The sequence below is a fragment of the Malaya genurostris genome, chromosome 3 (assembly GCF_030247185.1).
Source record: "Malaya genurostris strain Urasoe2022 chromosome 3, Malgen_1.1, whole genome shotgun sequence".
NCBI lineage: Eukaryota > Metazoa > Arthropoda > Insecta > Diptera > Culicidae > Malaya > Malaya genurostris.
The window spans coordinates 285,087,497-285,105,256 of record NC_080572.1 but is presented as its reverse complement, the minus strand read 5'-3'; the positions used below and the strand labels follow the sequence as shown (position 1 = coordinate 285,105,256).

Below are 17,760 nucleotides of genomic sequence, written 5' to 3'. Positions count from 1 at the left end.
GACTCAAAAACCCTCCAGGTCCACAATACTTTACTGTCGTCTGGTATGGCAAGCAATTTGTTCCTGTGGTTTGAAGTCAACCATTTTTTACACTACCGGAACTATAAATGCAGAAATCCATCGATCTGAGTGTCTCCAGAAGAGATTGCTGCCTTTATATAAGAAGCATAGTACACCTCCACTGTTTTGGCCGGATTTAGCGTCGGCCTAGCGGAAAAGGGTATAAATTATAATAATTTTAATTCAAAAAAAGTTGGGCTCAAGTGTTCAAAAAAAGCGATGCAACACTTGTCCGGAACTTGATGAAGAGCGGCGTTCGATCAAAAGTTCGAAAATTCGTGAAGGAATAACTTCAATTTTATCCGGTTTTCATTATGCTCAAATTTAACCTTGTACAATAAAGGATAAATTTCGAGTTTCAATAAAATATCGTTTTTTATCATAATTTGAAAGAAAAAATTGTGGATAGTTTATTTTCAATACACTCCTTACGTACCCACAAATTAGTCCGAAAATTCCCATCTCTCGAGCATAATCGATGATCACAAATTACCGAATCTAAACGTTTCTAAAGCCCATTCGTCATCGGCAGCATAAAAGTTGAGCGAAGATTCGGATCCATTGAATGATTTGGACAAATGCTGCATTTACTAGGACACATTACTCAATATTCATTGCTACAAAGTTTGCATTGAAGGCTAGCAGTATTCCTGAGCCAAACAGTGAATCAGATTATGAGTGAAATGTTTTTATTCATTTAGATTTTGATCTTAGCTCAAAGACAACTGTATTGAATTGCACATATTATTTTCTCATCATTATTTTTTTTTTCTCGACAAAAATGGTAATTTTAAGATGAAATGATGTTTTTTATATACGAAGTAGTAGCAAGATATCAATAAAAGTTTTTCAATTCCGAGTTTGGTGCACTCCAAGACCGATTGCGTTGCGATTTGCAACTGAAGGCTGTAGCTTTTGAACAGTATATAACATTCCGAGTGTAAATAATATTTTCCGCACTATTTTTTGCACAACACCAAAAGCTATTTTCGCCCCGGTATCCCCTACTTATTTTGTGCAGAAAAACAACAATGCACATGTAAACAGAAAGTTTTTGGTTTTTTGAAATTTAAATTTTTGAAATTTAAATTTTTGAAAAAAATTTAAATGCAACATGCATGTGCATTAGTTTTAAATTAAATTTAGTGATTGTGTAATTTTGAAATTGTTAAATCGTTGTCTCCCAATCTTTATCAACTGTTCTGCCGACTTCACAAGTTCAGAACTCTGCATAAAATATCGGTGTAAAGTTCAAACAAAGTGTCAGTTTTTTTCTCGCATATTATTCCATTCTAGAGTTTAAAATAGAGAGAGAGAGAGAGAGAGTGTTACGTCATAGCTTTAATTTGAATAGAAAATTTTAACAGAGAATAATTTTGTGTTCCCTTCTCGAACAATTCCCTAACAAATAGTATAGACAAAGACTAAACTGTCAAAATTCAAAGACTATACTTATTACTTATTTTGAAAATATCATTGTTTCAATGCTAGGTCTAACTTTCGGTTGAACGCGTATATATCAATCTATATATATATATATATATATATATATATATATATATATATATATATATATATATATATATATATATATATATATATATATATATATATATATATATATATATATATATATATATATATATATATATATATATATATATATATGTATATATATATATATATAAATGGACATAAGTTTGTATGTTTGTAACGCCATAACTTCGGAACTACTGGACGGATTGCCACCAAACTTGGCACAGGTACTACTCGCATTTCAGAAATGGTTTAGGAAGAATTTTTTTTAGGGGAGAGAGCGCAGAAAGTGTAATTAACAGAAGGGGGTCATGAAAAAATTCATATAACTTGATTAGAATCGATACGTTTTGAAGACCATATTAACATTTTGCAGACATTAGATATGACTTTACGGGGGGTGGATGTAGCAAGTGGCTTTAAAAAGGGGGGTGTAATGTTTGAAACGGAACAATTCCGAAACTATTGAACGGATTGCCACCAAACTCGGCACAGATACTTCTTGCTCTTTTGAGAAGGTCATAAGGGTATTTTAATGGGGGAGCAAGCGTAGTAAGTGTCCTTAACCCCCCTGTTAAGGACACTTACTACGCCCCCTGGTCATGAAAAAATTTGTCTAATTTGACGAGAATCGATACTTTTTTAGACCATAGAAACAGTTTGCATATATTAGATATGATTATATGGATGGTGGATGTAGCAAGTGCCTTTAAAAAAAGGGCGGAGGGGGGGGGGGGGGGGGGGGGTGTAATGTTTGTAATGCAATAACTCCGGAACTAATTAACAGATTGCTATCAAACTTGGTACAGATACTTATTGCTCTTAAAAGATGATCATAAGGGTATTTTTGTGGGGGAGGGAGCGTAGCAAGTGTCCTTAACAGGGAGAGGGGGGTCATGAAAAAATTTGTCTAATTTGACGAGAATCGATACTTTTTGAAAACCATTGAAACATTTTGCATTCCGTAGGTATGATTATATGGGGGTTGGATGTACCTTTAAAAAGGGGGGTGTGATATTTTTCACGGCATAACTCCAAAACTACTGAACGTATTGAAATCAAACTTGGCATAGGTACTTCTTGCTCTTCAGAGATGATCATTAGGACATTCTCAGGGGAGAGAGTTTGTAGCAAGCGTTCTTAATTTGAGCAGGTCATGTCGAAATGTCCCGGGTTGGCGGTTCAATGCATGGGACGCTGGTCTCACAAGCCAGTTGTCGTATGTTCGAGCCCCGACCTGGAAGGATTCTTAGTGTCAGTAGGATCGTAGTACTAGCCATGCAATGATTCTGTACACTAAGAATCGTTTAATGTGAAGTTTATAGAATTTTCCATAAAACGATACTTCTTGTTGAGTACAGATATTATTTGCGCTTCAGATGATCCTGAGAGCATTTCTAAGAAGAGAGTGGGAGCGGGTGGATAAAGTAAGGGTCTCATCCAAGGGAGGAGCAAAGTTCAAATTGTTAATATAATCGAACGTAACTCCAAAAAACTCAAACTCATCACACCAAACTAGGTTGGATATTTTAAGATGGAGAGAGTGGGGGGTTAGGAAAGTACCATAACAACTCAGTAAAGGTACTTCTTACTATTCAGAGGTGGTCATGACAAGCTTAGATATTCATGACAATGGTTTATTGTAACATTTTCTTATTCGTCGTCAAACGAGATAGGGGGCGGATTCAGACTAGGAGAAGAGGATCTTGAAAATCAATTTTCATCTTGATTTTTTTTATAAAATAAGAGAGGGGCAAGAATGTCAAGATTGTGCTAGATAGTATTGCTATAGTTAATTTGAATTAAGTAGTACTGCTATTGTTAATTTTAATGAATTAATCGATACTTTTTGAAGAGCACAGATACTTCATACACTACTAAGAGGTTGTCATAAGAATTATCATGGAGGAGAGCTGTAGTAAGTTCACTAATAAAAGGGGAGTTCAATATAAAATTTATTCTACGAGAAACGATGCATCTTGACAAATACAGATGCTACTTTTATGTCAATGTAGATTAAAAGGTTATTTTAAGAGAGAGGGAGTGCAGCAAGTGTCCCAAACATGGGAAGTGTAAGGTAAAATTGATTGAATAGCAACATAAAACTGCTCAGAATATTACAGTAAGTAGGACAACTTCAGGAATTTTGTTCGGCCTTTTCTTCCCGAAACATTTCCGAGCAACGTCGGATCATTAAGCTAGTAGGCGTATAAAATCATAATGAAGTCAGTATGCAATCTGTCAACTTCATCATCAAAATCAATTTCGAAGAATAAAAAGTATAAGAAGTCTAAATACACTGTCGTCCAAAATGAGACCTTATATTCAAAACCAGCGGACCGGAATTGCTACAAAAACATCTGTCTACGTTGTGAATCTTTTATAGAACAGTTTCGTAATAATAATTGTATACTTGTGTGATATGTAGCTTAATTAACAGCTTGCATATAGCCTAGCGAAGTTTCCATCTTCCAATTTCTAAAATAATGACAGGTTATGATAATTTATTCAAAAACTAATCGAAAAATGTTAACCAGTTCCGCTACAACGGTTCTTTCAATTCGAACAGAACATCTAATCGTCTGATGTAATTCATATTAAACAAATAGTGAGTTAGATATCATCACCATTGCTAATTATGCATAAACACCGGCTATTCCCACGATACTAATCAATGTGATTACAACTCGGCATCGGCATCGGCGGCAGCATGGATGTGTGGTAGCAGCATAGAACTCAGCTATGATACACAAGTACGATCAAGGTGATCTTAATAGTTCGGTTGATCATCGTACGAGATAATAACATAAAATTTCCAGCTTCATTCATGCGAATTCAGCCGCGCCATGAGCCAGGGAAAAGCCACTGGGGCGTGAAAAATCGATCGATCGGGAATTTGTGAGCGACGAATCTAGGATCTACGACTACGACATGCGGAAAAACAGCGCGAAACTGTTGTAATGCGGAAACCCTTCTCGTCTCCGTTGAATAAATTTTATGATTATTGTTATTATTATTATTATTAAGTGAAAAACAGACAGCGACAGGAAAGGGAAAAAGATCAGTTCGATCGACGGTTTACAGATGATACTAGGTCCAAATGATACTATGTACTGACGCGATAAGCGAGATGACGATGAACGATACTTTTTTTTGCAGTTTTTGCTGCTGCTCTCGTTGAACAATTGTGATCGGATGGTGACAGAGCTTCGCTCCTTGTGGTTTATGAGTTCGCAGTGTGATCCTGGAAGTAGCAAAAGAGGGAAAACATGGCGCGAGCAGAGAACGAAACGAAGCGATGCTGGATTCTTGTCTGGTCTGCATAGTTTGCAAGGTAGGAAAAGATGACACTAGACTGATGGCACTCACCCCGTTCAGCAGACCCATCTGCGACATTGGCCTCCGATTCCGCGGATAGAACCGATGGGCGAGGCTTACGAGGGTGTCATCGTATCCAAACACCAGCTCGTCGGCGGTCAACGAAATGAACGGTTTGTACTTGGTGGCCGTTAGCACCAGTGAGATTGTTTTCGCCAGGAAGTAGCCGAGATGTTTGCTCTGGGTTGAGATTGTCTGTGAGAATGAAAGAAACATAAGTATTCAGTGTAACCGAGTTTAACCTCGAACCATAAAAATAGAAGAAAAAAAAACCTACCAGCAGAGGGATATTTGGTGTCGTTATTCGTTGGTCCTTATCTACGCTTAGTTCAGGAACAAAATGTAATATTTTCTTGTGCTGATATGTTACAGTGTAGTTGTCATGGAATTTGATATTCACTTTTTCCATATCTTCTCTGAAACAACGCATGGGGAAATATTCATGTTAGGAAAAGATAAATTCAATTAGGCATTTGATGTACGACTGAAATGATTCATGAACTGATGCAAATTAATTACTCATTATTACCAGATTACTAATGAACACGATAGACCTCTGAGCATCTGTGAAAACTTACTACGATGACTAACAAACACACACAAACTTTGAAACAGTGCCAGCAACTTGAAGACATTTAAGAAATAAAATATTTACACATTTTTTCTAACGGCCGGCATTGCCTTCAGGCCCCCGGCTAGACGTTTATGACCGGTTGAACTTGAGAGTGTCCATCCTCATCCTCTGGCGGTTGTTGGTGAATGTACTGCAACTGTTGCAGTGGTGCACGTAGACACCCGGGGGTCGTACGAGCAGCCTACAAGGGCACACAGATTCCATTGACGTGGTGCTGCAACCTCCTAACGGAACGCGAATTTTGCCCCCGGTATGGAGTCAAAAATAGATTCAGGAAGTGCAACTGTCGCTGAGGAACTGTGCGTGTTTGCACATTTGCATGTTTTTTCAGCTCATTAGCATATATCAAGTGCGACGGCACGCTAGGTAAGAATTCAGATGAAAAATTTCCATTTGATTGCTCACAGTGGAATAATACGGAAACGATTGTTTGTCTGGTCTGGAAAGATTTTGTTGAATGAACAGTTTCGTAAAATACGGTGTAATAATCGAAGGGGGTTTCCAATTTCGTATGAGTTGAATGCGTGGCTTGAGTACATGATTCGTTCATAGAAAGTTCCGGATTTTCTATGACTAATTATAATACAAACTTCTTCCACTCGCAATAATTCGAACAGTAAATATCAGTAAATATCATCGAGCATTAGCTACGATTAGCTTTGTTAGTTCATTTGACATGCCGTCCACTCGTTTGAGCCTCAGTAGGCGGTGAGTTCGAAAAGTGTCGAATTTTTCGCCAAAAGTAAAATTTTCTTGTTCCAGATTTCCTGCGACGACACGACCAGGCACTTCGAAGAAAAATCGGGATAAAAAGTGTTCGTGAACGATTTACCCCTTTGAAAATGATAAAAATGATCTTAAGAAACACTGTTAAAGTTGCAACGAACCTAGGACAGGACCAGACAACAGGCTTCTTTTTCCAGAAAAATATGTCTCCTCTTCTTATTCCGGTTGCTTCCTGTTATAAATAAAACATTTCTCGCGATCACTGTTGCCAGTAGAGATCATTATTCATTCTGAAAAGCTTCTTCCCTTATAAGATGCGAATATTTATCATTTGAAAACACTTTGACAAATGTTATATCAGCCAAAAATATAGCTCTGATATTTGATCTGATGCTTATTTTAAAGAAATAGTTGAAAAAGTTTTTTATTAAAATTGTTCTAAAACGTATTTTTGGATAATTAATTTTTGCAGCTCCATTAACTAAAGTATCCAAAATATTCAATTTGAGAGAAAGACTAACAAATAGAAGTATCCAAAGATTTGGTGTTATTCTCAAGTACAACTAACATAATCAATATTGTCGTTCATATCGCACTTCGTGATTTCAGGCTTACTCTTTGTATCATCTAGTGATTGTTAAATGTACTCGTATACTTTCCACATTGATAGGACTTAAAAACAAATTGAACTTAAATCCTTTTGAAATTAATAATTTTAAAAAGATGATCTGAAAAACAAAATATGCAACACCAAACGACATTGTTACCGACGATACTGACAACACTTTTTCTGCCACCCTGCTGTAATATTAATTTCAACAACTTGTACTTGCTTATGTCAATTTCAACCAATCACGAGCTGGTCTGAAATTGGTTCTCGAAATGGGTTAACAATTGTCAAGAACTAGTTTCCGAGGAACACTGGGAGCTTGAATGATTAAACAAATTAAAAAAAATTGTTTTATTCATTTATTTAAATTTTAGCATGAAGACTAACGATTTCAAAAGAAATTTATTTCTTAAGTATTTGTTTATTAACACTCCTAATACCAAGCCTAAAAAAGTTACGCGAAGCACCAAGCCTGAAAAAAAGTTGGAACGGTAACTTTAAGCTATCATAGCTCAGTTGTTACTTGACCAATTTCGATAAATTTTCCACCCTCGAATTTTGTGAAGTTTGTAGATAATTTTAAGTATATCATTATTGGCAATCTTTTAGGAAAAACTAATGAAAATCTGATTTTTCCCGTTCCAAGTCATTTTTCAAGCTTAAAATATGCCCTATCTACATTCATGCGGCACATGTATAGCGAATCGGATATTGAGAACTTCAACTTTCCCGAGTCATAACTTTGTTGTTAGTTAACCCTAAGACAAGACCTGACAACTGGCTTCTTATTCTTCCTTCCGAATTATCCTTCTCGTCATTTTCGCCCTGTGGAATAAATACCAACGTATCGGGTACAGTGTAGCCATATTTACAGATTCTTAATAACTTTATGCTAAGAAAGAAATATTTGTTAAATCTAAATTTTTAGACGCGTTTTTTGATTTGGAATAAACATGAAAAATGTTTTGGTGAATGCATATTTTTATTATTTATTAATGTTTAAAACAAAGCTTTGATGACAAAATACGAAATATCTCATGTTGAACGCGAAATCGAATCCATTGTTGACGTATTACCGGATCTTTTGGAAACCGGAAAAAGTCAAGTTTGGATAGAAATGCTTAGTGTGACCACAGTGTGGAACACAACAGTTCATTCTTCTCGTAAAACTAAAAACACTTTCGAGTTTACACTAATTTAACAAATCTTTTTGGTTACACTTTAACACACTAAAAAGAAAAACGGTTTGATGCTGATTTTAATTACACAGTGATGCCACTATAAACATTTATTACAAATAAGATTGAAAAAAAGTGAAATATCCTCTGAAAATTTTTATTTTCATTGGTCAGTTAAAATTATACATTTTAATAAACTTGTTTTCTGAAATTCTTTATACTTGGCATCATTGCTCGCGTACCCTGCAAAAGTTTTTTCTTTTCACAATATGCGGGTAAGGAGTGTATCGAAAATAAGCTATCCACAAATTTTTCTTTCAAATAATGATAAAAAACGATATTTTATTTAAACTAAAAATTGATCCTTTATTGTACGAGGTTAAACTTGAGCATAATGAAAACCGGCTGAAATTTAAGTTATTCTTTCACGAATTTTCGAACTTTTGATCGAACATTCTTCATCAAGTTCCGGACAAGCGTTGCATCGCATTTTGTGGACGCTTGAGCCCAAATTTTTTTGCACTCCTGCATGTTCCCAGCTGCCTTACCAGTCCTCTTGAAGACCCTCTTCGCGATTGCCCAGTAACGTTCGATGGGTCGAAGCTGAGGGCAATTTGGTGGATTGATATTTTTCTCGACGAAATTTATACCCTTTTCCGCAAGCCAATTGAGAGTGGCTTTGGCACAGTGAGCCGACGCTAAATCCGGCCAAAACAGTGCTTCTTAAATAAAGGCAGCAATCTCTTCTGGAGACACTCAGATCAATAGATTCCTGCATTTATAGTTCCGGTAGTGTAAAAAATGGTTGACATCAAACCACAGGAACATATTGCTTGCCATACCAGACGACAGTAAAGTATTGTGGATCTGGAAGGGTTTTGAGTCCTTCTTTACATAAGTTTCATTGTCCATCAAAATGCATGCATCAGGACACTGCAAAAGACGGGAATACAATTTCCGGGCCCTTGTTGCTACTCGCTTCTTCTGTTCTACACTTTGTTTCGAGATTTTCTGATTCTTGTAGGTCTTCAGGTGATTTCGCCTCTTGATACGCTGGATCATTTCGATACTCGTTCCTGCTTTTTTGGCCAAATCACGTATTGACATTAACTTGTTCTTCGTGATTAGAGATACCACTTTCTTGTCCAGTTTCGGGCTGGAAGAACCGGGTTTTCTGCTTATTTCTGGTAGCTCATCTAAAGAATAGTGTTCCCCAAACTTATTTATGATGGTTTTAACACTGGCATGATGAATTCCAAACCGCCTCGTCAATTTTCGCATAGTAATACCTTTCTCACTTAGCCCTGTGTCCAGAACCTTAATTTTCACTTGCTTTACAATACATGATATTTTGAAAACGCAGAATTTCAACCGCACAAACAAGTAAACAAACGAAACCTGACAGCCAAACGCATAGCATGCTGTGATCTGAGCATAAAAAACCATCACAGATACATGCGTACAACACAAATGTATGTGGATAGCTTATTTTCGATACACTCCTTAGCAACATCAACATCAGCCAATCAGAAACTGATCCATTTTGGAACAAAAGCAGCCCCCCAGTTGTCAGGTCTTGTCTTAGAGTCAACCGATTTTCGAAATTTGTTCACCATTGGAAAGGTACTACTTCCAGAAATAAAATGCACTGAAAATAAAACGAAAAATAGGGTTGTCTACCCAAAGTTATCATGAAAACTGTAGATAGATGACTTCTGAAAAAGTGAGACTTTTTACAATGCTCGTAAATATCTCGAAATTCAATGCGACGACCTGTATATTTTTACACATCATACGATTGCTAGTGATACCAGCTACAATTTTCGTCCAACTACCATTCTTGCACTATCAAAAGAAAACCTTAAAAAAATCGATGAATTTACAAGTATATATGAATTTATCATTTTTTTTTCACATGTTCGTATATATTTCAAAAATTAAAGCGATGACATGTAGATTTTTCTGCTCCAAAATATTGGAATCATTACCAGAAACAATGTGTTGATGAACAAAATTATATATCCGTTCAAAGAATCTCAAGAAATTTGACACAAATACAGAGAATTTCTATTATTGGGAAAATTTTTCCAAACCAAATCAAAACAAAACTTTGAAATTATATGACATATATTTTTTTATTATTTTAGTTGGAAAGTTATTATGAACAAAATTCACGAAAAAACTGAAACTTGGATTTCACTGACAATCTTAAAAATTCTGCCAAATACACCTAAACTCTAAAAATAATTATATTTTTGTATTTGACAAAAGATCTAAACAATTTTTATGCACAACCCAAACGCAATTGATAACTACTAAAATTCTGATTTTGTTTAAGGTTTTCCGTAAAATCTCAAAAAATCGGTAGAAGATAGGAAATTTCAAAATTTCCGAGTTACATTACATTGCAATTAGGGGGACAAAAACATTTGTGGCCTAACCTTATATTATTATTATTATATCGTTTATTTATACCCGGTTTTAACCTAGTTACGGTCGTTCACCGGGTCCGACCTTAACCTTATACTTTAGAGCTATGATGTCTTCAAAACAAATGATCAGTGAAAGATAAACCATATTTCGATGTACATGGTATTAGGGTGGCTCTTATTATTAAGACGATCCAAAACTTATGTTACGGATGTGTTGAGAGAGAGAGAGGACGGCAAAATTGTAGATAAACTTATATCGAGCAGCTTTGCTGAAGACACCATTGTGGTATTTGCAACGGTTTTAGTGTTACAGCTATTTTTAAAGAGCAACTTAGGGTGTTTCTCAAAAAATCAGATTTTTTGCTCTAGCATTTTTATTTTTCACTTTTCGTATTAGATATCTTTGAACATCTTTTAGAGTTTGTTAAAAACAATTTTTTAATGACTGGCGCATTCAGGTAGCGTTTTCTGAACCGAAGTTATGAGCAAAACTAGTTCAGAAACAGGTTATTTTTAAACTGCTACATCTAACATTGAGGCAAATGAAAAAAATCCGTTTCTTGCATTTGACAGAAGATATTTTTTTAATTTTTTTTTAATTGTGCTCAAACATTGGGTTTTTTCATTGAAAAAAAAGGCGGAGGGGATATTTTTTTTATTGCGCTCAAACATTGGGTTTTTTCATTGATCATGTAAGGTATTTATTAGCTACATAATAAAATAAGGTATTTTTATCATCTAGAGTTTTAAAACTAACTCAGGTGCATATTCGGGAAGATGAAGTTCACTCACGTGTTCGTTGCTCTATTTGATAATGCTATTACAGAGATAATCTGACTTTAAAAGCAATCGTTTGAATACCTCTTCCAGATTCACTAAACGATCGGATTTTCCTATACTTGTGTATTGATTAATTTCGACTTTCTTGCACTTCCTCACTGAACGTCCAGATCATGAGTCAACTCGAATTTTTTTTTTGAAAAAAATCGACTCTCTGGGACTTTGAATTTTAAGATTTCCGATATCGAACGTCGAGATCTGGTGTTATCTCGACGTTTCATTCAATTCTAAAATATATGTCATAAAAAAAATTTCCGATTTCAGTGAATTTTTTTCAAAAATAAAAAAATGTTTTCAAAAATCAAACAAAATTCTTTGAAGAATACCTTTTTCATATGAGAATAAGGCATCATTACACTATTAGGTGGATAAAAACAGGTTTTACTTAATTTCGTGAGATTTTTTGTGCTAAATTTGTAACTCTACTTTTCCTGAATTGATAAACAAGTATATGGTAGATTTTCGAGTGGAATTTACTAATATAAAATTAAAATAATTTTCGAATTTTATACATTCCGAAATAATTCTAAGTTTTTGAAATTTAAATTTGAATATTCTATTGATTATAATTGACTTCGTTTAGGATAGCGGAAAATTTAAGATATATGTTTTTGTTCTTAATTTCTTGTGAAATAAAAATCAAACAATAAATTGTGTTTAAATTGTAGTTGGTTTCTTTTGCCATGAAATTAATATAATTTTACGTTCTATTTCATATTGTACAAAGCCATTGAAATAATTTCAAATTTTTGTGTTTTCACAAAATTTATTTTAATAATAAAAAACAAATTCTACGTCTCTTTGAAACAGATGAAATAAACACGGATTGCAATATATTTACTTTGATTTGCAGAAACGTTGGAACGTAATATATAAAAGAAAATTTTGAAATTTCCGTTCTTCTACCGATTTTTTTGATAATTTACGGAAAACCTTTAACAAAATCAGAATTTTAGTAGTTATCAATTGAGTTTGGGTTGTGCATAAAAATTGTTCAGATCTTTTGTCCAATACAAAAATATAATTAGTTTTAGAGTTTAAGATTGTCAGTGAAATCCAAGTTTCAGTTTTTTCGTGAATTTTGTTCATAATAACTTTCCAACTAAAATAATAAAAAATTATATCTCATATAATTTAAAAGTTTTGTTTTGATTTTGTTTGGAAAAATTTTCCCAATAATAGAAATTCTCTTTATTTGTGTCAAATTTCTTGAGATTCTTTGAACGGATATATAATTTTGTTCATCAACGCATTGTTTCTGGTAATGATTCCAATATTTTGGAGCAGAGAAATGTACATGTCATCGCTTTAATTTTTGAGTTATATACGAACATGTGAAAAAAATGATAATTTCATATATACTTGTAAATTCATCGATTTTCTAAGGTTTTCGTTTGATAGTGCAAGAATGGTAGTTGGACGAAAATTGTAGCTGGTATCACTAGCAATCGAATGATGTGTAAAAATATATAGGTAATTGCTTTGAATTTCGAGATATTTACGAACATTGTAAAAAGTCTCACCGTTTCAGAGGTCATCTATCTACAGTTTTCATTATAACTTTGGGTAGACAACCCTATTTTTCGCTTTATTTTCAGTGCATTTTATTTCTGGAAGTAGTACCTTTCCAATGGTGAACAAATTTCGAAAATCGGTTTACTAACAACAAAGTTATGACTCGGTGAAATTGAAGTGTTCAATATTTTCTATGCAACGTTTATGCCAAAGGAAAGAAAATTGAAAAGCAGATAGGGCATTTTGGGCGCGTGAAAAAAACCTGGAACGGGAAAAATTAAATTTTCATTGGTTTTCCTTTACCAATCGTATCCTACAAAATTTTTGAATCAATCTTCGAACTTCACAAAATTCAAGGATGTAAGATTTGAGATTCGTTGAAAAACAGCTGAGCTATGACAGCTCGAAGTAACCGTTCGAATTTTTTTTCCAGGCTTGGTATTTGGAGTGTTAAATAAGAACAGGTGATTTTGCTGGACGAGTCAGTCTTTAAAAAAAATATTCGCGATTCTCGTCAGAAAATTTCATAAAAAAAATTCCAACTGGTACTATTATTTTAATTAAAACATTTGGTTTACTGTGCACTACCCAGAAACATTTATAAAGATGATTCATTCGGCGAAAGTACTCTCGGTGAAACGACCTAAATACCCTGACCCGTATTAAGGCTGCTGGAGAGGTGGTTCGTTAAGAAGTAACTGTTGCTATTGGAACGGCTTTTACTGTCGTTCGGTGACTGGATAAACTTTGACCGTAGACGTAGAATCGGAATGTCGCAACTTAGCTAACTGCGTACCAAGTGGGTGATGGGAGAATCGAATGAACTAGCTCAAGCTTCCGGAGCAGGTTTGCACCGAGCGACAAAACAAACAACGATCATCGTATGTGCAAGCTAAATTGGAACTGAAGTATTTTCGTTGTTTTGCGGAAGCTCTTGTAACGCCGTCATACGCAAACATGGTATTTCCGGCTTCATTCTGCAAAAAGACTATCTAGCTTGATTTTGAATGATTAACACTAGCATCAGGATGAGCGCAACGACGAGCTCAGTGCGAATTGCTGATGATTGATGAATGGGTCGGGTTTGCTTACCTATAAACGAAAGGTCCTACTTCAACTAGTTTTGGCTTTTCACCGGCGAGAAAACCCTCCGGATTGGTTACGTTAAATATGTACACCTTAGTTAACCTAGTGACGCCCGGTCGCTGCCAGTAGTGGAAGCTTAGCGTGCCGTTCCATAGTCTTAAATTCTGTAACGAGAACATTTCGGAGGCGTATTTTGTTAGATGAATCCATTAAATCCAATCCAAGGAACCGCCAACTCACCCTCATAATAAAAATATTCAGCCAAGGAACCGAAGATAATATCACACCGGCAATGAGGGTTACTATCCCGAAAATAATTACTGCTACACGATCTGCAACGAAAGCAAATAAAGATAGATGTTAGAAAAAATGATCATTTAATAGTCGTAGGCTACGTAAAAAAACCCTGATCAGCCGGTATCGATTACATTAATTTGGCAAGTCAGAAATCATGAGCGGAGGCTAGGTTTATTGGTAAACAAACAATGTTTAATCGAATTATTTGGCTGCTGTAGGGAACTGGTTTATCGAATCGTTGTATTCATTCGGCTCTGGCGTCACTAGACGGTTGGCGGTGATGCAAAGTTTGCTGATTTTTTTTCGAAGAAGTTCGTCGTTGCGAACCAAAAACCAATTTGACACTCAGAAGATTGGATATGATAAAGAGACTTCATGAGCCAGTCCAATTGAATACAACATTAGTTTCGTCATTGTTTCCTTCGAATCACTCACCTTCACACGAAAAAAAATAAACATTCACTTCTACTTAGCATAGAATTACCACGTAATTACAATCAAACAGAGTTCAGTATTTCATTTTCTTTTCAAACAAGCAAAAGTTAATTTTCGAAAAATTTTGACGGAGGTTAATTTTTGTTGCGTCTGACAAGCACGCCTACTGCGATTGTTTCACTAAAATTATGGATACGGACTTCATCTTGATATTTTAATCAATCATTCTCCGGTAGCCTTTCTTGCATACAACATAAGTCACCAGCTGCGTATTTTGTAAGTATAGTTCAAATGTAGACTTAAAATATAAATATAGCGCATTTTTCATTGATATCAATCGTTCATTTTTTCAACGAAGCGTCACGATCTATTCCGCTTCATCATCAATGACGCGACCCGACTGGTGCTCATTCAGCTAGACCGGGCTGTTCATTTGATCGGTGGGTTGGGATCATACTCAAAAACAGTGTATGGATGATATAATTGCAATTATTTAATATTTGTGTAAATAAAAAACCTGATTTAATTAAGTTCTACGGCATCATGCCGGATAATTAGCCCCTGAATTGGTTTGTGGGTTGTATTTTTGCAATCGCAACGTATATTCTTCGTTTTTTGCTATATTTTATTAATACCGGTATCAGACAACAGTGGATTTCGAGTCTGTCCGAACCAGGGATTCCCGAAATAGTCGATATCGACCGCATGGGGTTGAAATTAGTTCTGCATCGACATGAACGCAAGCTGATGCAAGAAGTGTTGAAACACACACACAAGTTTTATGAGACATTGTATTACATGTAAAGTAAGTAAATTAAAAAAACATTTGATTTGGAAACCTATTTTCATCCTTGGAAGCACCCAAAGATCTTGTAATATTTTAGGCGGAATTGGTAAGCTGCCACTAGAGTCGAGCAGACAATTTAATCGTTCCGTGACAACAAGGCAAATTTCATTCAGGAGATTTCCATTCCTCCTAACTGCTCTCAATTTTACCAGATCGCGATCCTTTGCACAATTATTGAGCAGAAGTTATAAAGTACTTAAAAAGTGATAAAATTGCCAAAAGATGATGCCGAATAAAATAGGTGACATTTTGGGTGAAATGTCATCTTAGCCAATAATAATACATCTTTCTCAAAGTTTGTACACTAGTCAACATCTCGACTTCGTTTTGATAAGAACTAATTTCTGAAACAATTACATTTGCTTAAAAAAAACGTGATTAATCCACCTAGCAGTGAGATGATACCTTTTTTTTATCAATCCGCATGTGTTTTTTGCATGAATATTCTTCGGTGTTTAAGTTTTCATTACATTATTTTAATGACCGTCGTTTTAAGCGACAATTTGAGATTGTAATCACTCATTACTCTGTAATGTCGAAACTGCAAATACAATCGAATTTAAATCTAGAAGTGTGATAATCGATTAAACATGCCATGATATGTAAGTTCCACTTTAGAGTTTACGGTAATTTAAGGTACTTCCAGAGCCGGTATTCAGGAACCAGCATAACCCAAACCGATTCGTATGGCCATATGACGAATAAATTACAGTTTTGAGTACAACTTTGAAGCTTAATTGGATAAAATTCATTAATTTTTGTATGTATGTATAAAACTAATTAATTTTGTATATAAGTTTAATTCAATTTGAATTTTTGTTTCTGAAATTTGATTAGGCTTTTTTGAGAAAACGATTGAGCTTTGAGAAACGATTTTATACTGGAACCGGAATTCTAAAATCGGTATGGCCGAAGTCAGATAAATTCATCTGAATAGCTGTATAGTTTACATTTGTTTCAAAATATTTGAAAATCAGTGAAGACATCTTTGAGAAATCATAGCATGAATTAAATTTTTAGGTGCCTTCTGAATCGACAACTGAATACCACTAAAACTGAAAGAAGTTAATTTTTTTATCGACTATCCAAATCTGCTAACCCGATAAACCAGATTAATTTATGTGGAATAGACATTTTTATACTAATCAACCTGTATCCCCGAAACCGGAAGTTGGATCTGACTAAAGAGCAACATGTTTTAAAGAGTCTTGAAACTTTTCATTTGCATCTTAGATGATTCTTAGATTTCATTTGAATCTTAGATCGGTTCAGCCATCTACGAGAAGAATGAGTTACACAATTTTGATTTCGTTTCATATATCATCCTGTAGTTCCGGAACCAGAGGTCGGAACCAAACATAATTCAGGAGCTTTGTTTGGGAGCATACGACTTTTCGTATGAATCTGAATTTGTAGAAAAGAAATTTTCAGAGAAAATTGAGTGAAATTATTTGCCACACACGCATTTGCTGATCTCGACGAACTGATTCGAATGGTATATGGATGTTATGTTCTTCCAGCATTTATTGCTGTAAGTAGTTTAAAACAATATAATTAAAAATAATCTGCCATCATCTGGTTTATATATGTCATATTCGAACGATTATGTTGCCAAAAACGAGCCGTGCTAAATTCGGTCCGAGGCAAATTGTCATGAAAAAGGATGCTGTACACAGTCTTTTTGGTACTTAGAAACAATTGAATGTAACAGAATAAAAAATCGTGTTTTCCGTTGCTCCCAAGCATTGCTTTGTCATACAGCGCTCAAAACTCCTACTGCTGGAATAGGGGAAAAAGTCGTTTACACAAAAATTTCGATATCTCCGTTAAAAATGGACGGATTTTAACAATCTATGGCTTGTTGAATAGGTATTATCGTGCGGAATCTAAGTCTGAAAACATATTCTGTTTTCAAGGTCAATTGTGACGGATACTGCCAAAAAACTGAAAATTTTGACATAAAACTTCGAATAACTCAAAAAGTAAACATCCGATCTCAAAACCATTCAATAGCGTGGGGTGACGAGGAGACCTTTCATTTGCGACTAGTTTGATCAAAATCGGTCCTGCCATCTCTGAGATCTCGACCTCTTAGTTGACAACACACATACAGACACACACACATACACACACACAGACATTTGCTCAGTTCGTCGAGCTGAATCGATTGGTATATGTCATTCGGC

The 17,760-nt window shown here is 35.0% G+C and overlaps 1 protein-coding gene across 1 annotated transcript in view; it reads right to left on the bottom strand.

Annotated features, from left to right (window-relative positions):
• The window catches only part of LOC131434822 (lysosome membrane protein 2), a 138,362-nt gene that overhangs the window by 23,663 nt on the left and 96,939 nt on the right, over nucleotides 1-17,760 (bottom strand). Inside the window, exons 3-6 of the mRNA XM_058601993.1 lie at nucleotides 14,236-14,327; nucleotides 14,002-14,159; nucleotides 5,252-5,390; nucleotides 4,966-5,169 (exon numbers count right to left, since the gene is read on the bottom strand). Coding sequence (XP_058457976.1) covers nucleotides 4,966-5,169; nucleotides 5,252-5,390; nucleotides 14,002-14,159; nucleotides 14,236-14,327 — 593 coding nt within the window. The remainder of the gene's footprint in view (nucleotides 1-4,965; nucleotides 5,170-5,251; nucleotides 5,391-14,001; nucleotides 14,160-14,235; nucleotides 14,328-17,760) is intronic.